The sequence below is a fragment of the Tinamus guttatus genome, unplaced genomic scaffold (genome assembly GCF_059628265.1).
Source record: "Tinamus guttatus ecotype Peru unplaced genomic scaffold, ASM5962826v1 Tinamus_guttatus_pri_ptg000246l, whole genome shotgun sequence".
Taxonomy (NCBI): Eukaryota; Metazoa; Chordata; class Aves; order Tinamiformes; family Tinamidae; genus Tinamus; species Tinamus guttatus.
The window spans coordinates 6909679-6936718 of NW_028288780.1; the positions used below are offsets into that span (position 1 = coordinate 6909679).

General features: G+C 34.2%; 1 protein-coding gene across 17 annotated transcripts in view; it reads left to right on the forward strand.

Moving 5' to 3' along the window:
* Positions 1-27040, forward strand: part of KCNMA1 (potassium calcium-activated channel subfamily M alpha 1) — a 432171-nt gene that overhangs the window by 268845 nt on the left and 136286 nt on the right. For all 17 annotated transcript variants that reach the window (XM_088526419.1, XM_088526403.1, XM_088526411.1 and 14 more), the window contains exons 6-9: positions 6467-6542; positions 11899-11974; positions 14112-14282; positions 15957-16048. In XM_088526419.1, coding sequence (XP_088382545.1) covers positions 6467-6542; positions 11899-11974; positions 14112-14282; positions 15957-16048 — 415 coding nt within the window. The remainder of the gene's footprint in view (positions 1-6466; positions 6543-11898; positions 11975-14111; positions 14283-15956; positions 16049-27040) is intronic.

Genomic DNA, 27040 nt, shown 5'->3' on the forward strand with positions numbered 1-27040 from the left:
AAAATTTATTTCCAAAAGATGAATACTTGTTTACTTAAACTGTATATTCTCAATCAAATATAAGGTTGCAATAATCATTGATAGGTTTGATGAATAAGGAAATCATCTAGTAAAAATAGCATTCAGGTTGTTAAAATGCTTATTGTATATCTAGATACTCAAATAATAAAGGTATCTTAAAATGAGTAACAAGACCATTTGGAAATATTTCAACTGATTCTGAAGTGGTAATTTAGAATGTTGTAATAAAATGCTGTTAAAAGAAAAAATATACAAGAAAGAGATTAATTTTAAGAAACAGCTCAGTTGAGGTGCTTGTGGGTGAAGGGTTTGCAAAGAATAGAAATAAATTCAAAAATCCCTACAAAATCCCTGGAGATGTGGATTAAATTCTTATCCCAATACTTTTGAATATGCTATTGACAGAAGCAACAACACATGGAAAGGAAAAGAGATCATGTATTTCTTTGATGAAAAATTATGTCATGAAAGAAAACCTTGTGTAGAATGAGAAGATATCCCAACTTTTACTTCTTTTTGTAAACTGTCTCTAAGAACAGGTAATAATTTAGTTGTACTTTCCTTCTCTTCCATTTTATAGATTTACAGTTGCAAATTTCCTTTGTTGGGGTTTTTAACGTATGACTAATCCTGATTGCTGTTGTATACTAACCCGGTTGAAAGCTTCAGTTCAGTAGAGACACAAGCATAAACTGCCTGATAACCAGGAAAATTCAATATGCAGAAACTTACAAAACTTAAATGCAGCATAAAACTTTTTCTTCTTCTTTTTCTGTAAATGTCATAGCGAAGAATTTCTAATTTTAATTTCAGTGTCACTGGTACTTTTCAGCTAGCTTTATGTAACCAAATAGCTTGCTCCTTCCTTTTGGTAGTTATCTGCCTTAATAGATATATACAGTATGGAAATAAATAATAAGTCTTTCCTTCAACTCTTCAGTGTTTGCCCTAAGGTAGTGAAGGAATTTGGTTTGATAATCATAATTGTCTAAAAAAAAATCAGTGAATCCTTTCACTCTATCCTGGATGTAATTTTAGCTCAAGGAAACTAAAGCGGACCTTAGTGATGTGTTTCAAAGCTGGAATCTCTTGATCACCTAATCCTTCCATCACTGTTTTATAGCTCTAAGAAATAAAAAATCATAGGACTGCAAAATTGCTGGGAAAATAGATAATTTGCAGAATTCATTTATTTCTCCCAGAAGGAAGTTGTTATTTGCATGTGCTTTCTTGAAGTCTGTGCTTTTTCCATACTAGGTCAAATATATGAGAACTTGAAACATAAATGCTTTTAGGAGTGTCTTCTCTTTGAATGGAAGACTGTAGAAATCCCAAGGTGTTTGGCTAAACAGCTGTGGCTGAGTTAGAATGCTTCCCTTGGCTGCGTTATCACAGCTGAGTTGGTGAGTGGGTAAAAAAAAAGATGACCAACTGGCATCAGTAAACAGTCAAATTAAGCTACAGGATTTGTAAGAAGAACGAAATCAGCTTGTATGTGTCAGAGTTAACTGCATGTATGGTTTGGCAAAAAAAAAAAAAACTAAATTGGTTTCATTAAACACAGTATTTTTGCACAAGCCTACTATATTTTAGTAGAGTATCATTGTCATAAAACAAAGGAGCAGAAGTCTTTTATTTCTCTGGCAGTAGTGAGAAGCATAAATATTTATTTTTTCACTCCTTTTTTCAGATGGCTATGTTAATACACATGCAGCAGAGTAAGAGTTTTGATAAAAGCACTTTGAGTAGATCAGCCATATCAGGCCCTTGATTTCATATATATTTTTTTCTGATCAGAGAGCTTTTCTGCCTGTATTAAAACTTTATATTTAGTTTTATATATATATATTGTAATATAGAGAATTATAGTTTATTTTCAAGTAAGATCCCATAAGAAAATTCCAAAATAACATGTGTTGCTAAGAAAAAGGTGAGTGGTGTACATTCAGCATTTCCCTTAATTGATTTAGAAGACAGGACCCAGTTAAATGTCAAAATTAGAATGGACTTTATTGAAGTACACATGAAATTGACCCAACGTCAACTATTAATTATATTATTTAACTACAATTTTTTTACATTAATTTCATATTAAACGAAAGAATTATTCCCTACATGAATAAAATGCACTCCCAGGAAAGAAGGCTGCACACATTCCTATCAGTAGATACAGAGCTGACAGAGCATTGGGAAAAAAAATAGTGAAACTTTTAATAGGTTCCCATTACAGAATTTTGTTCTTGATGAGTTGGTGAGACAAGAGTGTCTTAGTTATAAATGAGTCAGTAATTTGAGAACAAAAAAATAAATAGTCATAGATGATTCTGTTACTGTTTGCATGCCGTTAATTTTCAGATCTGAGCTTCTCTTTGTGGACCTTTTTTCAATTACTTCTCCAAAGTTAGATTCATCAGAAATGAAAGCAAGTTAAAAAGAAAAGATTTTGATTTTCTGTGGATTTATAGAAATCGAACATTTAAAAAGAAAATCACACTGAAGCACAAATACCCACTGAGTAATTTAGCCCATTTTTTTCGAGAGCAGTTTCAGTGCCACAGGCGTACTAGTGTGGAGATTACTGTGTCATCAGTTTACAGATGCATATATGATTGTGAGTGCACTTTGGCATGTCATTAATACTAGCACCAGAATGAATTGCTCTTTGGGCTTTTCCTCTGGGAAATACTGAGTTCGTTTCTCAACCCCTTGTGAAGTACAAGATGACACTGGTAATCATATATTTAAGGGCAAAGTCAATTCAACTGGGTTTTATGCTTACAATTTTTTTTCCCAGCAGATGCTTTTTGTAATCTATTTGAAGAGGAAGACCAAAACCTCTGAGTTAACTGCACTCTCTCAAAATGCACATGGTTTATGGCACAGGACTCAGAGTGCAGAACACCTGCTTACAAAGACACTGTTGGCTTTGAAACATAGCTGTTCAATAAGGGGAATTCTCCTTTCTTCTTTGTTTTAGTTCAGGTCAGATTCGTGGTTGGCCTAAAGGCTGCAGAAGGTCTTCAAACCACATAAACTACTAGGGAGGATGTGCACACTGGCACACTGTGCAGCGTTATTTTCCTCACTTTAATATGTAGAGCTTTTTTTGGCTGAGTGAGTCTTCACTGTATTGGATGGGGAGTGAACACTGCAGTGATCTCAGCAGTAGTGGCTTTCACTAAGAGACAAAAAATAAGCATTTGCCTGCTTCACCCTTGGGAGCAAGGTAGTATGAGTATATGCAGACAGGGTTCTTGCAACCTACCATCTACAGCTCTCATTTGCATGATGCAGCTCTCTTATCCTTTTTGTTCAGATCAGTTTTCACAGTTCTCTGTTACAGTGTTCTGGAGTACCTCTTTGTTATGAATATTGTTGATTTTTCTGCCTGAAGCAGGCTTCCTCCCCGCTGAGCTGCCAACCTTTCAGCTTGTTTGCAAACTATCTGCATTTCCTAACCATGGCCCGTGCTGAGAATGCTATTCCCCGACTCAGCTTGTTTCCTCCGGAGCCAGTTTCTTCTGCTCTCTGACAGTACCATCAGTCAGTGCCAAAAGGATTTAGAAGCCCTCGGACGGCTAGATGTTGTACTGAAGGGAATGACAAAACTCCGAAGGGAGCCGGTAGTTTCATTGCTAAATCCAGCATGCCGACGCTCCTTCCCGCCGAGGCAGATTACAGTCCTTGCTCAGCGCTTGGGCAGGAGCAGGGACCGGCAGGGCCAACAAAAGTGCTTTCCTGCAGAGTTGGTTCTGCTGATGAATTGAGTTTGGTGTAGTGCCTCTACCTGGTTTGAAAATAATGTAATTTCTATGGATATTGAAAATACTTGAAATTTATCATTTTTACAGGCTTCAAAAGTGAAGTGATTTTAACTCTGTCTCATAAATATACCTGCTAAATAGAGAACTTTTGAACAATACAAAATGGCTTTTTGTAATATTAAAAAATATATATTTTAGCATGTTCAGTTTTTCTCCAAAAGCTAATAAAACAAAAAATGTTTTCTATGACATTTTCTCTAGTATCTATAAACTGTGAAGGAATAGCATCAGATAGAATCATAGTAATTATCTGTGAAGTTTTTGCTATCTCATCTAGAGGATCTGCCCTTTCTTAGTGTCTTTTCACAGGGTGAAATTTCCTGTGAAATTCTCTATTGTTGCTAGTATACTGGAGCTCTCAGAATATTTGCAAGACAGAAAATCATATAAAAGAGCACCGGTAAAGAAACCTAATAGCAAAATTGTTCAGGTCTTGAAAATGGCGGAATACTGAAAGGGGTTCATATGCCATCAGGATACAGATAACTGTAATTTTCATCTCATTTTTATTCTTCATATTTGAACCATACTGAGTGGATAATACACTCAGGTTTCTGAAGATCAAAATTTGACCTTTTCTGTGTAAGAATTGCTTTACTTGTAAATCATTGTTGCATAAATGATCTCCCAGACAAGATATAGAGGTTAGAAGGCGATTCTATACATGGCAGTTCTATTTGTAGATCAAGAACCCTGGCTGCCTGCATACCTTTTCTGAATGTTAGTCTCCGTAGAAAATTTTTTCAAGTAGTGTTGGCAGTAGCAAATGCAGAATTCAGTCTATAATGATTTTCTTCTTAAGCAAGGAATACATTAAAACCACCCTCTCCTTGGTATGTCATTTGGTGTCTCAGAACCTGAAGTATACCTTAAGCATTATTAGTGTTTGGTAATAGAGGTTTCATTTTAAAATGTGTTTTTCCCCATTTTTTAAAAAATAATTGCAACGAGTAATTCTCCTCAAATGCTATGCAATTTCTTTGAAGTAAGATATTTCTTTGTACTAATAATTTCTGAAAAAGTTCCTGGTTCCTAGCTGAGAAAAGTCAGCGTTGCTGGTAGACTTCTGCTCCATCTCTACCCTAGGGCCTCCCTTTTGAAAGGGAGTAAGTACAAATTGTGGGAACCACTGCAAGTGGAGCAGAGAGAGGTTTCCCGCAGTTTGAAAACTATGATCCTAAATGTCCATCCTTTATTTGCTAATGGGTGTGAAGTTTAGAATTAAACATCAATTTCTTGCTTTGTCTCCTAGGTACCACATCTACTTTTTAAGTGATTAATCCTCAGAATTCCCCAGTGAGTCATTAATTAAAAATAAACTTTATATCCCTTTAGTATACAAGCAGGAGTATTTTTCTACCTTAAGGCTGCTTATGAGCCTTAACAGGAATAAAAATATTATTTAAGAGATTTCCTAGAGTATTGTGGAAATGATGCATGGCTTTAACAAGCATCTTGCCACGTAACAGAATCTCTGCTTATGAAGAGAACCTCTGGACTCCACTGAGTTGTGCACAAGTATAGGTTTTGTCAGGATGCGTCTTTACTTAAATCTCTAGAAATAAAAAGTTTTGTAGAACTAAAAGTGAGTAAAATAAACAGGAAGAAAGAGAACATATGAGGTACAGCTGCCCTGGACCTAAGCCCTAGTAGTTACCGTACTAAGTTATGCAATTTTAAGTAATTTGGCCCTACTGTCTACTAAAAATTGTCCCCAAAGCCTTTCATTTAATTTTATAAGCTGCATGTAGATATAGTACACAGTGCACCTTTATTCATATGCTGAAGATCTGCAGCAAAATTATTTAATATCAGCGTAAGTATCTCTTAATAATTTAAGCCCTTAATCTTTTAAGGTATTTTCTCTTGCGTACGCACTATCTGTTTCCTCTCCTTCTGTATGACTGTCTGGCTTTGCTGTTGTCTGTGAACTGCTATTCAGGCAACCTGGTATAAATATAAAATCTTTATAGAAGTCTTTACATCTTTAGCAACCGGTGTATAATCTGGAGCTATAGTTTTAGCTTGATGGAAAGAAGTATATTAGATTTGTAATTTTTAAGACAGCATGTGTGCTTCTTCAGTTCTCCTGCCTCAGGTTTTGGAAATTAGGGTGGGGACAGTGAGTATTATTATAATAAAAGACTTTCTACGTCATTAAGATTTATCAATTTAATCAGGCATATCCACAGTCTAGTTTAGCCAGGCTATCAGGTCTTCTGACCATAATCTGTTGTTTTTTACTAAGCAAAGTATGATCTTGGAGAAATGAAAAGTTTCACATCTGCAGGCACTTTTGACAGTCTGGAAGAGGACACGTGTACTAGCACTACCAAGTGAACCTCAGTAGGGCTTTCTGCCCTTAGCTTTCTATTCATTTATCTTGTCCCATTGCTTCCTACATAGTTTAAGGCTTTCTGGTAGGGTACTAGCTATTAAAGAAATAATTTGAAAAAGACCCAGTGAGGATCTTCGAACCATTAAATATGGAAGAATGCTGCAAAGGTATTCGACATTTTGTATTTTGATTTCATTTATTGCTGTCCTTGTGAATTGAACGTTCTATAATCTGGATTATTCTGTACTAGAGCTAAATGTTTGTTTGTTTGTTTTTTATGCAGGTTTAAGATTTTTAAGAGCCCTTAGACTGATACAGTTTTCAGAAATTTTACAGTTTCTGAATATTCTTAAAACAAGGTAAGTTTTGCGTGCTGTTTCCTTATGTTCTGAGTAGCTGCAGCAATGATAGAACATGAATCATGTACATCTTTGGTGTTATTAATTACATATATATCAATATATATATTTTATATATATTTATTTTTTACTTTTCTCAAGTAAATATATTAATATATTTTTTACTTTTCTCAAAAAAACATTTGTTATCTTAAAACCTTTTTCAGCTAATGAAAGATTTATTTAGGCATTCATTTAATGAGTAGATATTTGACTTGATAGATTTTTATACCTGACATATCAGAGTGAGACTGAGCGGTATGAATTACAGGAGGATTAAATATTCTTTCTTTCTGCATTACCAGTCAATATGCTTACTTTGGGAAAAAAAAAACAGAAATTACAATTCACTCAGCAGATTAGAGCAAAAAAGCATTTTAAGAAATAATCATAGTGGCTCTGTTTCAGTCCATTTGAACAGAACATCCTTCTTCACACATGGAAAACACATTAAAAACTAATTTTACACTCACTTGTCTTTGTATTGCGTTCATCGTCATTAGCATTCCCCTGGTATCTAGAATACTCTGTTACTTCCTTTCACTGAGTCCACATGGTGTTTTTGGAGATGCTACAGTTCTCACAAGTGTATCACTTTGAACAACTTAAGAAAACAACAATAACAAAAACCTTTGCCTCCTGGTTGCAGAGGTTTTGTCTCCTGTCATTTACTAAAATGCCATAGCTGAAGCATGAAACCCAGTTTCTGGTATTTATTTTTCAATTACTGTGAACTCATTTCTAAAATATTTCGCTCTCTCCCTCTACATATCTGCTCTTCCCCAGATGAAGATATATGCATGAAGGCTTTATATGCTAGTATCTCTATTTGCTGCATTAATTGGGAGTGAAGAGCAAATAGATTTTTGAAATGTATATAGACTTGTAGTATACAGCTATTTCCTTCAACCCTTAATCTTAAAACTTTTCTCCTTGCTGTGAAACTCTTATTTGTGACAGAATGGGCAGTTTTTGTCAACAAAATAAATCACATTATGAGCATGTAGGAAAGATACAGCCCAAGGACTTAGAATGCTATTAGTTCAATAAGGAAGGAGAATAATTTCACAGATGCTCATAGTATCTCATAAATTTGTACTGCAACAAAAGAAACCCACCTCGCTATATGTCCTAGTAGTCAGTGGAAGATTCCCACAAACTCAGAGAATTTTGGATAAATGTTAAAAAACCTTCAACAGTGTGATTATCCAGATTCATAAATGAAGAGATACTGCATTAACAACATTCATATTATTCAAAGCTGTCACATTCAAGGTGGATTTGTTTTTTCAAATAACATTTATATAGTGTCAAAATTTATTCCCAGATTAGATACCGTAATTTATGTGAATATCTTAGCATCCATAAATCTTAAATTCTGATTACTAGAAAGCTTTTAAAGCAGAGCTTCCTTCCATGCCTGCTTGTCAGTTTTACTGAGCTGGTTGACCCTCTAGCAGTTTGTCACTGCACTATTTATTTAATTTACAAGCAATCAGTGACTCAAAATGATTTCGCATGTGTCTCCTTTTTTCTAGTCCAGCAACAGGCAGACACATCTGCTCTCTTGTGTATCTTAATACACTTGAAATGGAGTAAATAGTTTGGAGTACTGTCAATGTACACAAATTCTTATTTCCTAAAATGTATGGGCCAAAATACAATATAAGAACATCCTTATTTTAATTGATTGTCTTTTGTGAATTTAACTTCTAAAAAATGGCACAACTAGTGAGATATGTTCATATGTTCAGCATTTTAAGTACTGTCATCAACAAAACCTGTTTAGCATGGATGTTCTGTGTGGTGGGTACCAGTTTGCTGTTACAGTAGCAAAGTAATATTTTACTGAGAGTTTGTACTTCATTATTAATATTTCTGAGAAAACATCAAAGCAAGGTGCTGAGCAGTTGTGGTTAAAGGACAGTCTTTAGCAGTTCTACGAGAGTTAGAAAAGAAGGAAAAAATCAGTTTAAGTAAAATCCACTTTCCTCAATTCTGGCCATGTGTCAAAACCCTGCTGTTGACCACTGTTTAGCTTAAATAACTATTTTGTGTTTTATATTTTCAAGCAGTCACTTAAAAGTAATAGCTGTGGTTTTGCTGGGGGATGGTTAAAAATTTCTAGAGTTAAGAAAGTTTAGCAGTACACTTTTAAAGTTTTAAGGAATTTTATAGTAAATTTGAAAATATGAAGCAAAGGATTATAGACAGAACCTGAATTGCTGAACTGAAATTCAGTATTTCATTACTAGCTCTGAAATGAATTACTTAATACTGAAATAGAAATAATGAAATAATTCTATTAATAAATAGAAATCGTTAGTGTTGTTTTATTCAAAAAATATGCCAAAAATAATCTGTTTAAAGTTGTAGGTATTCATACAAAAAGAAATATGGAACAAATTTCGCTACAGGCACAGTACAGTTAATTGTCAGTATCTACTGAGAAGAGGAGAAATTGATAAGATATGAAGAACACTGATGTGTCTTTTTTCATATTTGGCACTGTGGTAAATGAAGAAATTCTGTCCTCCCCACCAACCCCCCTCAAAATAAAGGATTTACCCTGACTTCTAAATTTAAATTACTGCTGGAAGTAGTGACTGAGATATAAGGATTAGAGGAAGAAATCCCATTCATAGGGTGGACAGAAAGGCCATTCAAGGCAATAGAAACCAAAGGAAGAAGCAGAAAAATACAAATAGAGACAGAGAGACTAGTATCTTCTGGTTTCTAGCCCTTTCTACAATAATGTGGATCATGTGTTAGATCATTTTTAGAATGTCTGTAAAATTATTAACTGTATTTATAAAGAAACTTTAAGGCAAAGCAGGGTTCTACAGCACCCTGCTATAAGCTTATACCAACAATCTATTTGTTTCCCAAATTTGAAAATAAGTACAAGTTACTCAAAATATTTTTTCGTGTATTATAAGAAATAGAATACATTGTGCAATGTTTGGTTATAATTTCTCCCCTTTTCTGTTTTCAGAAATACATTTCAATAAAACTGCAGGGGCTTAGGGCTCACAGTAAGGGATTTTACACAGATGTTGGAAAAAGCTTAAAGAGCAGGAAAATGTTTGTGACTAATCCTTCATCTATATTTAGACCCTGGCAGAAATACAAGAGTGTTTCATAGAGGACAGATAAGGTACAATTTTTAATAAACCTCCATAAAAAATGAAATGCACCTAATAAGACACGTAAATACTCAATTGTTAATGACTGTTGTCATTTTCTTATAGTAGTAGATGACCAAAAGACACAGTAGTATCAGGAGTTTCTGCTGTCCCAAATTGAAGGACAATAGTCAGCCTTTCGTAATGGAGCTTTGCATTAGCCTGGATGCTACAGTTTTGTTTAATCTAAGGGCTACGGCTGACAACACCAGCAAACGTTAATCAACAATAACTTTAGAAAGAGAGAGGTAGGGAATATTTCTTAATGTGCATCAACATTAACTGCAAAATGTCTGATTTAACATCTTAATAATGAGTATCGTAATTATTACAGACAAATATTATACATTATCTTTTCCTAGTTCCTATAGAAGCCCATTTCATTAACTGTAGCTCTTTGTTTTTTTTCAATGAAACTGATGTCTGATTGACTTTCTAAGGTCATTTCTAAATTTTTATAAATTTATGCATTTTCATTGTTCTAAAAGTATTTATGAAGAGAATATTAGTTGTATTGCTGTAAAACTGCTATTATTGACTTATTATGAATTTTTATTTCACTTTCAGTTGTTCCATAATCATATTGCTTAGGTTATGACTTTACAAGGATATACTATCTTGTCTAAATATTTTTGAAAAATATAGTATGAAATAAACCAATGCTTGCTTCTAATTAAGCATGTAAGTTAATTCTCTGTGTCTGGCTAAAAGTGGGCCTCTAGCTGGTTTTGAAGTTCATACATGAGGGTGTATTTTACCAGATTATATTTCTAGTCTTCAGATCTTGTCACAATTAAATTATTTGCTTTGTGAGTAAATGCAGAGGTTTATATAGGACCAGTGGAAAAAAAAATTAACTTGAATATCACTGCTCTTCCTATTGCCTTAGGGATTTGATCCACTAAACTTGCTTGAAAATAACTTGTGTTCCTGGAGCAATTTATATTTATGTATCTACATTTATATATTTTGTGTATAAGTATGTTACACGCACACACATCTATATCATGTATATTTATTCTGAGTACTTCAGTGCAGATAACTAATTTGTGCGTGAATGCAGTTGTAATTACTGTGCTCATTTTGTGCATACGTCTTGCAGGATACTTTATGCAGAGTCCCTCTGGGTATGCTTGCCTGGCAAAGTGTGGGGGCTTATAGCGCAGATGGGCAGGGTTATGTTAGTTAATTCAAATTCTAAGGTTGGAACTGACCTGATTTGGAGGGCAATAGCAGTGCAGGGGTAGTGCCATGGTGTGCAGCACAGAGTAGCATCCGTTGATCCTTAAGATCTACCAGCATGGATGCCGTCTTGCAGGAGGCAAGCTTGGATTTCACCCATGGGGATATCACTCCCTTGGCTATTGAAGTTTTGATGTGATATTTCTTGAGGAAAGTATCTTGCTTAACTAATTTGCATGAAAATTGTACCTCAGTCTTCTCTTTTTGAGCATGTTGCTTTAGGAATAATGGTAAATTTTCGAAAGTATTGTGCTTTCTTAGAAATGTGCTCTCCAAAGAAAGCCAGATCAAATTTTGATATAGTTCCCAGGAGTTGGTGAGATCACTAAGACATCAGTAATACATAGACTTCATTTTCTTGTGATTTGTTGAACATCCTTGTTAGTTTTTCCATTTTTACTGATTTTTGTAGGACACACTGAGCAAGCTTTACTAGCACCTTTTCTGCGGTCTGTTATGCATGGCATTTTCTTGATGAACTCGGGGTGAAAGGAACTCAGAGGAAACCAAATGATTTTTGAATAAGGAGTAGCTGTGTTTCACTTATTTGATTATGAGCACCTAAATGTAGATTAGGTTTCCATTTGTGTCGTCTGTTTTCCAGCTCTCCAATGAATGGATTTCTTAGATTGCTGCTCTTTAACTCCGTGTGGTAATTCTTTCAAGGTATCTAAATGAGGCATACGCAAACTGGGTTAAGACAAAATTATGCAGATTTTGTATAGGCTGTAGATATGCTTTCTTATATACCCAAGTCTTATTCAGAAATTGCCATCTTGCTCTTTCAGTTGTGTAGATGCATATTATGAAGATGTCCTGAAAACAATCTGGTATATGTTCCTCCTTTCTCTCTCTTTTTTTTTTTTTTTTTTTTTCTCCCCTCCTTACAGTAATTCCATCAAGCTAGTGAATCTGTGCTCTATATTTATCAGCACATGGCTGACAGCAGCTGGGTTCATACATTTGGTGAGTATATTTGAAAATATTTCTTTGCGTTTTTTTTTTTTTTTTTTTCATGGATCATCTGCTCTCCAAGCTACTTTTTTACCTTAAATTACCTTGCTGCAGATAATCCCTTAACACATCTCTTCTACTTAAAGCTAATTCTGAATAGTAATATCCACATTATTAACCTCTGTATTTATGTTTGGCAGTAGTAAAATCTATTTCAGATTTAACTCAAGCAACTTCTTCAGTGATTGCAGATTCCCAGTAGGTGGCAATGTTTCCTCAATAACTGTCCAAGCCCAACTTGGAAGGAGTTCTCAGAGCATGAAATGTTCATGATGGCCCGGCAAATGGGTGGATTTGCCAGAAAAAGCAGTTTTGTATTTCCACTAAAAATGATGAGATTATTACATTCAGAGTAGTATTCTCAGAGATTATTTCTTATTTCTTTTTTTAAATTTCAAAACTTTTCATATGCCTTTCAGGCACTGATAACATGGGTCTGTTTTGCACATTTTACACAAACGTGAAAACTGTGTATTTGAACACCCGACAAACTTAGGATATTTAGTTAAGAATACATAATTTTGAAATAATACACACACATGTATAAATATATTTATAGACATATATGTATATACAGACAGGTATGTAATGATACGTGTATATGTCAATATAAGATATGTGTATTTTGGACATTGTAAATTAATGGGTTTTACATAATAGTAACTGATTGCATTACGGTAAATTGTGTTTTGAGTAACCTACAGGTAGATTTTAATAGAGAAAATGAAAATTCTTTACCAATAAATAAATACATATTTATTTTTGCCAGTTTACTGGCAAACTATATAGTAAAGACAACCCTGTGAGCTGAAAGGACTGATCGTCCTGGTACAGGACACTAACACAGTAGCTGTGGTATAAACTGATGGTTGGGGCCAGGCTATATTTAGTATTACCTCTTTTTCCCCTCTCTTCTTTAAACAACAACACAAAATCAGTTACCCAGTTTAGTAGGACCTTGCTCTCTTTACTGAATTGAGTGCACCATTTCTACAAGCTTTTCAGTCTCTTGAGGCATATTCCATGAAATTTCTAGACTATTTTCCCTGGCATACTGGAGAGCTGACACATCCATTGAAGTATTGCCTGAAGCAGAAAGCAAAAATTTTAAGCAATGCATAAGATGTCTTAAAATAAATTCAGTCAAATTAAATATGTTCATTAAATATGGTTAAATTTTAATATAATTAATCTACTTAAGCATTCATCCTTTAAGTATGTTTTATGATGAACATAAAATCGGGAAAATACCAGAATGTTAGTGGTAACAAGCTCTTCAGCGGTGCCTTTTGAGTAATATTACATTTTCAATGGTATTAGTATTAATCCAATATAATTTAATTAACTTCACTTGAATTGCCCTTAACTACGTTCAGATACATGAGATTAAATTCAGAGTTTGCATGTATTGCTGTGTGCTATTCTTCACAATAATTACCACTATAGGATTTTTATTGTGGGAACAATACAATTATTTATTTATTATGATAATTTTTTTCTAGATTTTGGCCTTAAACAAGTTTTTTGTTTTGTTTTTAATTTCACTGGAGGGAGCTAATGCTCTTTCCTAGAGTATATGTAGTTTTTGGATGTAAGATCTTCTTTTCTGTTTTAAGACTGCTGAAACTTCAGCGTTTTTATTGTAAGATTAACCCTATGATATGAGGGTATGCTCCTTTCCCAGAGATAAATTTATAATTTACACATATAGTAGCCAACTTTTTAACATGTCAGTAATCTCATTAATAACCGCATAATATTTTAAAAGGAAAACATAAAACAGTAAAATTTCATTAGAAGTAAGATTCACTCTGAAAACGAGTGGAAGAAGTTGGAATAAGTGGAACCTATCTGGCTTCTTTTGTGAGTTTTGTTTTCCAGTAGTGAATGCAAGTAGTTTGCATTTGAAAATTATGAGTTGTGATAACTGTAAGGCTATAATTAGGGCAGAATTAGGTCCCATATTGCTTCAGATAAAAACACAGGAAAGGATATAGAGTATGCTGGATAGGTTAAACAAATAACATCAGTACAATTAATTTATGGTTCTGCTTTATTAATTCTTTCTGTGTTTTCTTGTACATTGTAGGTGGAGAACTCAGGGGATCCGTGGGAAAATTTCCAAAATAACCAACCGCTTACATATTGGGAATGTGTTTATTTACTAATGGTTACTATGTCCACTGTTGGTTATGGAGATGTTTATGCAAAAACAACCCTTGGTCGCCTTTTCATGGTCTTCTTCATCCTTGGGGGATTGGTAAAAGCTCTTTATCATCATTATATGCCTTTTTACCTTATTGCTTCACCCTATATAGAATCATAGCTGTAATTAAATCAGTAATAACATTAGGTTTAGTAAATTTGAATTAGTGCACTCCATGCTTTTTGTATAGATAGATATTTTGCTGGACTTGTGATTTACTTCAATTAGAATTTTTCTAATCCCTTTAAGTAGTGCATGTGAATACATGAACTGTCTTAGCGTTTTCACTTAGAATGTTAGTCCTAGCTATTTATTTTTAAGTGACAGTAATTGTAGTGCATTTTTGAAGATATTGCTGATATTTCAAGGCAGTTTGCGGTTTCAAGAGTCTTACCCACCCTTTTGTGTTCCTTCCCAAATTCCAACAAACACTGTGGTTTTGGACTGCCTTAAAGAGCAGCCTGTCTAATCCAGATGATGACAACTATATTAACTTAACTTCAAACATCTTTTCATGTCATGTAACACAACTTTAACTCACAGTTAAACATGTAAAGTGTGGCCATGACCAGCATCCTTGTATGTCAACAAATATCCTTGTATGTCAGACAAGTGTTTTGTCCTCTGTGCACACAACACTGACCTTACTAATTGTCTTCTGTCGAGTTTCCTGTTGCTTATCAGTGCTAGTAATGTTACAGCACCTCTACCCATATTGGTTTTTAAAACAATAGAGTTTATTTTAATATTTACGCTGAGCAAGGTTAAGTGCTTTACAGAGCATTCACAATGTGGTGTTATATACAGACACGTATGTACTGCTATATTCCACCCATATATTGATTTCTTAAATACATACACCTTACGAAGGTGATACGTATATAATAGGTATTTTCAATGCTATCTGTAACATACACGCATACAACATATATATATATTAAAAATGAGTACATATATATATGATTGTAAATACATATTTATTCTTGTCATGGTGGTTGACATTTGAATGCAGAGACCATGTCAACTTGGCAGTAGCTCTTCAAAGCATCCAGCCACAAGGAAGATGTTTGTTGGACAAAACATGGCAGAAAAAAAAAATTCTCCTTATTATCCTTTATCTATCATGTGTTATTCCAAAACTTTAAAAAACAAACTTTTGAAAAAGTTTTTTTTCCTCTTTTTTTAGGGGGAGGGAGGAATGGCGGGGAGAGTGTGACACCATTTTCTTTCTTGATGGCAGGGGGAAAACCCTTGATTCCATCTTGTTTTTGTCTTCTTTGGATCTTAACCATGGGGGAAAAAAAGTCTGTCTTTTAAAATGGAAATGTAACAATAGTAATAATACTTGTTTTCATTTTTTTGCTGTGAAGTTGGATAGTTCTTTTTTTCCCTTTCCTCTGCAGGAAGAATTAGACACAACTTTATTTTACAATAAGATTGAATTAATTTTGCTCTTGTTTTGTGTGCCTATTTTTCCTATTTTGACCATTTCCTTATTTTACTAGGTGTGCATCTTCTCCAAGACCAACTTTTACATTGAACCCTCTTGTTTTGTTTTATAAGACCTTACTTTTGCATTTTTTAAATTTTCTTTTTAAATACCTTCATAGATCAAATTCTTTTGCATTTTCAGATCTTAAAGATATATATCTTCTGAAAATATTCATCATCCCCCTTTCTTTGGCCTGTCTTTTTAGTCTTTTCTTCTGTCTCCTATCTTCTTCTTAGGCCATGTTTGCCAGCTACGTCCCTGAAATCATAGAGTTAATAGGAAACCGCAAGAAATATGGTGGTTCCTATAGTGCGGTTAGTGGAAGAAAGTAAGTATCCCAAGAGGCTCTGCTGCCTCTGCTGCAGTAGAACACTCTCTGCATGCCATTTTCTTTTTTTTTTTTTTGTGTTTTTGTTTCATGCATGTAGGCAATGTTTGCTCGCTACGTGCCAGAAATTGCTGCTCTCATCCTTAATCGGAAGAAATACGGCGGGACTTTTAACTCAACCCGAGGCAGAAAGTAAGTCGAAAAAGACCAGGTGTGGTTGTGTGACGTTAAAGAGCCCATGAAGGTGGTAATAGCTGACTCACATCTTTAAGCGCTGCATACTGTGGCATCAGATATTACCACTGAAGAGTTGTCACACTATGGTTAGAGACCTGGGCCATGCTATGGTACGAGTCACAACATTTTATCCCTTCTTCAAGACAATCTGAATACCATCAGCACTAAATTTACACAACAAGTAAATAATACTGCAGTTTCACATGCAGGTAACTTGTAGATCAAGGTTTTCGTATCACTTCACAGCTTTGGGCTTACATTTATCATGCGGTCATCTCTCAGCTAAGTTGCAGTGATAATTCATATGACTTTGAAATAACTCAGGTCTTTACAAAACTGAGTTTACTAGAGTACGAAATGAGTTTTATGAGGAATATATTATTCCCTTAAGTTGACTACATCAGAAGAGTGATACTGATTTCTAGTTGTCCGAAGAGCATATCCAGATCCTATGTAGGTCCTGTTGACTTCATTTCAGTTTTTAAAACACTCAATTTTTAGGATCTAAGAACAAATTTTGAAGTGATTATCCCACAAACTCTGAACAGTCTAGCCTAAAAAGAGCAAACTGTAGTTTTAATATCGATGTAGTGCTTTAAATGGACGTAAAATTTTTTCTTTTTATCCAGTAGTAACAGTTGGATTTCATTAGTCCATTTAGTTCATATTAGCTCATTTTATTTATTAAGAAAGCCTGATGGTTTTCTTGACCAAGTTAAAACCAGTTCTTCCTGGCATTTCCAGCATGTAGATGTACTGTGATATTGCCTTCAATGAACTAAACATACTTAGAGATACATTAGTGTCCCTGCCCTTTCCTTCACTACATGTCACTATGCCATTTGCAAAGAGATCTATTGGCCATAATAGATGAGTCATTTAAAATCCTTTCCATAGAGAAGGAGACTCCAGTCAACATATCTAATTAATAGTCCTTTCTCAGAAATATGTTTTTCATTTTGTTCTTTTCAAACCATCACCCGTGCCGTTATCATTTTATAGAGATTGATATGATTTTAGCAATTGTTTCTCCTCTTGGTGGGGTAGAAATGGTTAAATGCCCCACAGAGCTAATTCTAGAGTACTGATTTACATCAGCAGGTAGATAAATCAAAGATTTGCTTTAGTTCTATCTTACATGATTGGCTATTCAATAATACTCAATTATGACTCCTTCAATACTTGTATTTTCAATGTATTCTTAAATATCTGAAGTTATTTTTCTTGTTGAAAGGACTAGTGATGAAAGCTTATATCATAATTGACTTGCCTGGATTAAAAAATACATTCATTCTAATATATTTCTAGGAGAGAGTAGTAACTTCCTTATTTCCAATAGAGTCAGGCTCAACTTCATACTTACATTCATACTGGCTTTCTCAAAGACAGAAATATTTTAGACACAGAACTAATGTTAACTTCTGTTTTTGAGGTTCTATGCGAGTTAGAGGTGCCTTACAAAAAACATTTTACATACAGAGTCTTAGTCTGTTCCCTTCCATTTTGTCACTAGTACCCAGCATTGCTCAGATGTCTCTAAACTTGGACCTGATCTTCAGTCAGAACTCCACATCCTGAAAGCCTCAACCCAGACCACAGGCTTCCTGCTAGCTTTGGGGCGTGCTTCACTTTATTTTCTCACTTTATTTTTTTGGCTTTATTTATACGCACTATCTGTTTGTTTTTGTTCACTGTCTTCAATGCATTTCTCTGCTGATCTTTGCTGCCCATATAACTTGTTGGTTAAAACTCAGCTCTGTCATCAGCACAAGGACTGTTCAGTTTACTTTGTGCATTGTTTTCTCGTTCAAATATTAATTACTAAGTGCTTTAAAGAAATCCTTTGCTCATGTGGATCTTTCATCAGAGAAACTAAGCTTGGGAACTGCACAGTAAAAAGCCATTAGCACCCCTCGTTTGATGTTGCTTTTGCAGTCAGTAGAACAAGATTGATGAAATGTTATGTTTGGCCAAAATTTAGCTTTTCATTTGGAATTCAGTGTTGAGAGAATGGGCTGTCAGAACCAATAAGTTTTCCTTTGCTTGGATTATGGGCATGTGGTAGTAATTAGCAATATAAGGTCTTTAGTTGAGCAACCAAGCATAGATTTTGGCAGCAAACATAATGAGAAACTACAGTTGTTCTATTTCTAACGTCAGAAAGTTTCCAGATAAAATTAAATGCATATACAAAATAAAAGCAGCTAAATTTTGTTGAAAGATGTTGTTTCAACTCTTAAAATAGTATCTGTGTATACTTCTGATTCTTTCTCCAGGATAGATAGATATATGAAATCTGGTCTGTAGAATTTCTATATAGGTTTATGCGTGGCCTCATGCATTACATCTATGGAATAACATGCTTCTATATGACAATTAAACATTAGATGGGGAGTTAAAATCAACATATGAATATATATGTTTTGAGGATTGCACTACTTTACAAATAAGGAGAGCCTTCCTAAAGAATTGTAAGTGTTGAAGCAGCTGGAATGTATGCATAAAAAGTATTCATGCTAACTACTTACTAAAAAAACCCTCCTTGCCTCCTCCTTCCCCTCCCAGGGCAAGTAGGGAGGAGGATATGTAAAATCATGATTTTACATATTATTTTGCTTTTTAGCCTGTAAGATCCCCAAAGGTCTCATAAACAATTTAGAAATCATTTTGCACAATAAAGAAAAAACATACTTCTCTTAGGTGAGCCACATTGACAGCTCAAAAGGAGTTTATAAGCAGAATGCAATTATCACTGGTTAAATTTACTAGAGATAAATTCTCTGGGACTTTAAGAAATTATTAATATTTAATCTTTTCCTGGGAATGTGTTCCAGTAATGAGACTTAAGGTCTCATAGAACTCAAAGCAGGAAGTATGAAGGAATGAAGTCTTACCCATTGAATAAGCACCAGTACTCACTACTGTTTCTATTGCAAGATGTTTACCAGTAGATCTATACAAAATGACAGGTAGGATAATTACTTTGACATGATTACCACCTACTTGGAGGAGGGAAAAAAAAAAAAAAAACAGTAAGGTAATAAACTTTGTCCAGAACTTTAGATTTGTAGGCACTGTAATGTGTTCTGTAGGCAAGAAGAATAGTGCTAAGCACCTGTTCTGCTATTAATCACATATCAGTTCATCAGAACTCTCAGTAGGAGGTTTACTATTATGTCCTGCTACACCAGAATCAGATGGCCTTAGAAAACAAACTGGCTTTCCAAGCTTAGTTCTGCTCAGACAAACGTTTCTTACTATAATCACTGCTGAACACAAGCATTAGGAGAAAGTCAGACTGCAATTACAAAGACAGAAATTAGTTTGTTATTAAAAAAAAAAAAAAAAAAAGTTTTTCAAAATAAAAGTTTTGAACAAAAATATCTAAGATTTGAATGAAAAATAAAATTCCAACATGAGAAGCAATCAGTAGTAAAAAATACTGTTTTCTAACCTTTCTAAAGAGATATATTAAGATAAAAATATTGTTGTTTCCTTTATTTGCTCCATAGTTTTCTCCATAATTTTTGCTGTTTCATCATATGTGTAATTCAGTCACTGTTTTTCATTTTCATTCATGTGTATTTCCATTGATGAGTTGTAGTACATGAGTTTTACATTCGGGGAAATATTCTTGCAAAATAACTATTACATACAATATTCTCTACTTTTACTTGTTAGCCAATGTTTACTTTCTGTAGAAGTCCCTCTATTCTGAATTCTGGTTCCTATAGTAGTACACACAAGTCTTTTAAGTAAAAAGAAATTATACAGTATATTGAATGGAACATGGGCAATTGCTTACTTCTTACTCCTGTGTTTTTGCCAACAGTGGTTTGTTTTTCTGTCATTGGGTAGCAGCGTGGTGACTTACTTTCTCTGTGGATCAGTTGGCATATTTTTATTATTAATAGAGTAATAACTACCTGATAGAGGTTTTGAGAGACTTGAGTTCTGTATAGTTTCTGAAGAAGAGAAATGCTTTTAAAGTGCAAAGTAGACAGAAATTTTAAATGAAGTTAACTGTAATATATTGCTTCGTAGCGCAACGTTATGTCATCACACTGAAAAATATGTGCAATATTGTTTAGGATTTATCTCTCTGAATGTGAAACTTACTAGATCTCTAAGAAATACATAATGGGAACATATGCTTAAAAGTAAGTGTTTTCAGGTAATTTCAAGGGCAAATTTCTAAATACAGAATGTTCATCAGCCAACAGTAATAAAATACAAATAATGTATTCTGTTAAATATCATACTGGAATATACAGCCCTGTTAAACAAATTATTGATAATCACAGAGGCTGCGGAAATAAAAGTAAGGGTTAGGTAAATTAGTTGCAAACCAGCATCATCAGGAACAGATAACGAAGTTTGTAATGTCAAAATACTGTAAACAAATGGAGAAAAAAGCTGGGCATAACATGTAGGAGATGGCGAAGGATAAATAAATCAGTTGTCAAACAATTACAATAATAAAAAGGTCTATAGATAAGGAGAAGGAGGGGAACAGTATATGTCGAAAATACGGGAAAGCAGCGGGGTTTTTTTTGTTTTTTTGGCTTTTCATTTTTTAACCTTTGCTTGCATCAGAGGCAAGTTCATATGGTCTATATGAATTTAATAATATTTCCTCTGGTACCATCCATCATCATCTGAGTAATGGCTAGTTCTCTATGTCCTATCTACATTTAGCTTTTCTCAATACAGGATTTTCAAGTGAGCTCTGTTAGGATCTTTCTATAACCTTCTCATAATGCTCAGGAATTACTCCTTTTATTCTGCATTTACACATTTCTTTGAGGATCAGTATTTTTTTAATTCAGTTGTTCTGTTTTTGTATGTGTATTGCGTATGTTCATATGATCTTATAGCTTTTAATTTTGTGAAGTATTTTCCAGAGACAGTAGCTTATTTTAATTTTTTCTGGACAAGAGTTCTAGAAAAGAGATGGGAGGGGAAAAAAAAAAAAAAGTAAATGGATGGACTACTGAAAGGGGGACCAAATATGTTCATCTATCTGTATCTAATGTCTATCTATATATGTTTATATAAGCTGCTTATCTTGCCCCAATAGTATTTTTTTCTGCTAAACTTTGTTAATTTTCAAAACAAAAACATTTATAATCATCCCAAGGCAGTATTATAGTTAAGAAGTAAGTTTAATATTTGTACTTTTGTCCTGCCATAGCTCTTTAATGCATAAGCTTTTAAAACCTCTCATTTCTCTCCTCTCATCTGCTCTGCTTCCCAGAGATTTCTTCAGATTTCTTAAATTTACAAGCCATAAATTAGCAAATCATCAACATATCAACGGGAAGAGTCATCTGTTAGAGATTCCTTCCAGAAGGAAACATGGGATTCAATGACTAAACTTCACAGAGAAAAATAAAAACTGTGGACAGATAGATATGGTAAACAGAAAGACAAACAGATAATTTAAGTTGACAGGCCATCTTGGACTCATTAGACATTTGAAATTGATTAGAAATTAGAACAATTTTTGTAAGGCTGACCCAAATACTTTGGCAAAGGTCCAAGGGTCTACTCCAGTAATGAGAATTATAGCTCCAAAGAAAGTGACATTAGATTATTATATTAAATAATTTGAAACAATATGTAAAATATTATTTTCCAGTGGGATGAGAATGGAATAAGAGAATGTGACATGGATTGCATTATGATCCTAAGGGGTGTCTCTCTTTTCCATCTGCTAACCATTTTTCTAATCCCACTGCTTCAAATGAAGTCCAACTCAGTGATAAAGAAAATCTGACAAGTGTTAAATAGCCTGACAGATAGAACTAATAGGACAGTGTTTTTTTCTCAATTTTAGTTGCTTATTAAAATTTATCCATTGTTATGAAAGTGAGAAAGGAAATATGGGAAGTGATATCTAACTATTAAGACTGTAAAAAGTTGTTTTCTAGGTCTCAAATCATGTTAAATTCCTAGAACAGCAGCAGTAATTTTATATTCCTAGTTAAAAGCATAAAAAGTCAACTTTTTCCCTCTGCCTCAACTTTTGGCAACAAAATAACTGTTGTTTCTGTCCAGAATTTGTCCCAAGAAAGACTGAATCTGGTTTATGAAACGTGCTGATCATAATAACTTACGATGTTCCACAAAATATACAGTCCATGATTTTCAGTGTGGACATTCCAGGAACTGCAATGTGAGATGGGCAGAAGTGCTGAATTAAACTGCACATTTTAGTGAATTACAGCTTTTCGTTTTCACTCAGGTTTTTCTGCAGAAAATTAGTGATGATGTGTATGTTATTTTAGTGGTAAGAAATGCATGGGCTCTCCCCATGGATAAAATGCTTGCAAATCTGAAAGTCATTGGTAACCCTTGCAATTTTTGCAAAGCATTTAATTGTCTTTTGACTGAAGAAGCATTTATAAAATGTGCAAGGTAATTTTGAACATGACTACTGGTGAGGACGTAGCAAGCAAGTTAGGTTTTGTTATTATTTTATTTGTTACTATTATTATATTGTGATGATTAAAAGAGTAATAGCACTGTGTTCTGCATGTGATATTTACTGTCTAGGTAGTTGAAAATCCATAATTTGAAGGGATTAGAGCAATAGATTGAAGTCTGCTTAAAAATGAGTTGCTAATATTAGGTGTGTGGTTTATTCCTTTTGTCCTATAAGCCTTCCAGCATGCTCTCCCTGTGTGTGTCTCAGCATTTATCTGTTTCTACCTCAATTTGTGATAAATTGTGAACTTCCTATGATGATATAGTTGCATTTTGTCTAAATTTTGCAGTATATTAGACCCTGCATGTACAGGGGGGTTGGACTGGATGATCTCTAGAGGTTCCTTCCAACCTTAACGGTTCTATGATTCTATGATTATATGAAAGCCAAAATTCTCTAGGTGGATATAATACTACAACAATACTACTATCAAGTGAATGAAAGGATGAGTATTCATCCCTTACTTTAAGCTACAGTAGAACTCTCTTACGCAGAGAAGACCATAGGGGAAACAAATCATTGTGCATTCATTTTCTTATTGTAGTTACAAAGGTGTTCATCATATTAGGGATGTTAAGTTTTATTTCTTAATTTACTTTAAAAGTAATCAATGCACCATTCCTTAGATCATAAAAGGGTAAGATAAACTCATTTAGCCATAACTGAGCAAGGAAGCTGAAATAAATAAAACTCACCTTGAATCATTTATGGTAGCATACTGTTGCAAACAGACCTAGATGCAAGCACACGTTTACCATTTGAACAAAGAAGGGTGCCATTCATCCAAGATTAAAGTAACTGAAAGGCATTCCAGTCAGCCTGTTCCCTGGTAAGAGTCTCACTTAGGTGGGCATAACATATTTGAGAATTATCATAAATGAATTATTTTTTTTTTTAAAGAAAGAAAAGAGTCTGTTTGCAGGTAGCTCTCTGTGAGACTGCTTGTGTAGAAAAGTAGCCATTATATTCTCTGAGTTGTAATCAACTCTGTGTATAAGTAAACATGGACAAGACATGGAAAATACTTCGAAATAATTTGAAATCCAAAGGCTTAGCTTTTCTATCACATCCTCGTCCAAAGGAAAGCTCATTTTAAGACAAAGACGTGGTAATGAGACTCTTAATACAAGAAGGAAAAAAAAATGGGGGACTCTATTGCTTAAGATGTTCTCCGTTCTCTTATATCATTTCTGCTAAAAAGGGACAAATACCTCATTGTCGCCATTACCCATTTATATAAAATGATGAAATGATTCAGCAATCCCAAGGACCTATTGCCTAGACTAGCAAGGAACAGGGCAGGGAGAGACTCAGCCTGAGAAGGTGTTTTCTCGATTGTCTCTCCAGTCTTTCAGTTTTGCTGGAATTTAAGAGTATCAGTGTGTGGTATTTTTTAAAAAATTGCTTTTGAGCTTCGGCTATCAGTAGCTGGGGTACTGTGTATCAGAGCTGTATCTATGGAGAATGAGTTAGGGAATATTTCAACAACAGCTTGGAAGCTGCCGTTGTGACTAGTAGAGCTGTATTTCCTCCTGGCTTCGGATTGCATCAGCGTGTGGCATAGAAGCCTGTTCAGCAGGGCTGCCTTTTTTGGTTAAAAATAATGTCGGCCACGTTGTTATCTCCCTATATGCTTTTCATTTGTCTCCTTTACACTAGAGGCTTTTTAGGGCCTGATACACATATGTGAATAAAGACTTTACAGGTGATTTTTTTTTTAAATGTCATGTTTTTATTTCACAGCATTTTATGACCTTTCCTCCTAGGTACTAGTAACTAATGTAAAAAGGCAAGTTTATAAGTAGAACATTTGTCTCACATCCAGTGCAGTTACCTAAAACAAACAAAAAACAGCCTAGGGTGTCCAAGTAGCTTATTGTTGTTTGAAGGTGTCCATTCTAGTCAAGTAGTTCTTAAAGGAGTCTTTGCTATTGTCATATAAGCAATCTATGGCCAAGTTTTTTGTTGGTTACAATATGTATTGGCTAAAAATGTAGTCTTTAGAAGCCCAACTTTGGGTTCGAGTGTTCTGTGAAGAAAGAGAAAAACAAGAAACTGTGATGAAGGCATGATCAGAATACTGAGCAGGAAGACAGTAAAGAGATTTGAGCATGTGTATTTGGTATAAATATTACAGTCTTAAAGAGACATCTAGACCAATATATGCCACACTTCATTTAGTTACTTGACAAGTGAATACCATGTATCCTGCTGAATGCTGAACAGAATTTTCTGTTTATTACCTTTGATTTATTATGACAGACTAGTTAGAGTGATTTTTTTCGAGTTCTTTATACTTATTCCAAAAAAATGGCTATAATTTCTTCTAAAATAAACAGGCAAAAGATTTGCCTTTGGTATTGTGTCCTCTGGAGGAAGAGTGCTGTAAAGATCTTTTCTGAAGAATCCTGTTCATAATGGATCTGTTTTCATTTACTGTGCAATTTACATGGATTAAGTATATGTTCTCAATTATCTCATGTCAGAACTGTAGCTGATGTAGTTTTTGCTTATTTCTTTTTTTTTTCTTGAAATTATTTGTATTTATAGTGGCTAGGGACCTATTACCAACATTTTTGCTTACTTGTTAAAGAGCCAGTACACCTTTAGAAAAAGATGTGTCACTTCATACGTGAGTGACAAGGTGTTTAGGCACTGCAGAGAATTTTACCAGTGTAGAAATATTTCTTCACATAACTATTAACTGTTTTCTGTATTTTGTCTCTATAATTTTGAGACTGATAAGTGGATGTGAGAGAGCGTGGGTCAGTCTGTCTATCTTGTTTGATAGAATATGACTCCATATAAGCTTTGTTTTCTCTGTAAAAGGATTCTTTTTGCAGGACCACAGTCTTGTGTAATACAGCTTTTGGCACTGGTATATTAAACCAATTTCACCACTGATACAGTACCAATGAGAACTATAACTTTACTGGAACTTTGTTCTCCTTAATGCTTGTCAGCAATAAAACTGTCCACTTCCCTGATATTCAGTATTGCAAAGGAATGTCCAATTTTTTTTTTAATTAAAAATTTGGAATAGGAAAGAAATTTGGGCTGATATTATATTACTTCTGAAGTTTGTCTAAACAAAAGCTTAGTGCTGAGGTTAGACATTTCTGTTGACCCAAAATTATTAATATAGTATTTTACTATGAGCCAACTGTAGCTAAAAACAGAAGACATCCAATATGCTGGCTTTACTTTAAACTCCTAGTGCGTGGAAAAAAATGGGTGGTGCATGGGAAGGGAATGATTATTGGCACAAATAGAGGAAGTTATAAATCTTTAGATCGTATACAGGACAGATTGGAGCAATATAAGCTCTCCACTTTTTCTAAGATAATGTATCTAATAACTCTTTCCAGACAAGTAGGAAATCTGTTTTCAGTTTCTCCCACTTCTAAAAAAGAATATATATATATATATAATTTACATTAAAAGGAGATTTTTGTGGGAGATCTCAACCAAAATTAATGGGAATTTCTCATCAGAAAATATTGGTTGAAAACCAGGAGGTTTTTGTCACAATCACTGTTCTGAAATACGTAAGAATTGCAAAGACGTGAAGATAGATAATGTCCAGTCTGAAATCAGAGTGCTAAAATGAAAACATGATGCAGATGCTTTCTGACACTTTCAGAGGAGTCAGTCCTTATGCTCAAATCTGAGCGTACTTGACAGCCAAATGTTTTTCTTTTCACTAGAGCACTTTAGTATGAAAGCCTACTGAGTGAGAGTTGTAGTAGGGTTGAATAATTGTACCAAATAAATATGCCTTGAGCATGAGGTGTTTGGATTAGGTGACCTCCAGAGGTCTCTTCCATCCTGAATTATCCTGTAATACTATGGTCCAAGAAAATATCTACTGTAATAGAATAACTTGGGATCGAGGTTGCAACTTCTGTCTGACTTGCTGTTTTTTTCCATGTATATTTTCTAAAATATGGATTCCTACTAGTGACTGAAAAAAAGTCTAGTGAATTAAAAATTCTGAGGATGGATGTAACTTTGCTGCATGCATGTAACTTTTCTGCACAGGGGCATTCAAGAAAACCACAGGGGCATTCAAGAAAACATCCTGCTGAATACAACAACAACAGAGTGTGAAAAATCTTTGCTTAAAGCAGAAAGATTTCCGTTACTAAAAATAATAATCTAAGATAGAAAGTTCAATTCCTAGTTATGAATGGGTGGGCACATTTGAAGAATGTAATCTCCGTAACTTTAAATCAGTCCTTTTAGAGAACCTGAATGAATAATGT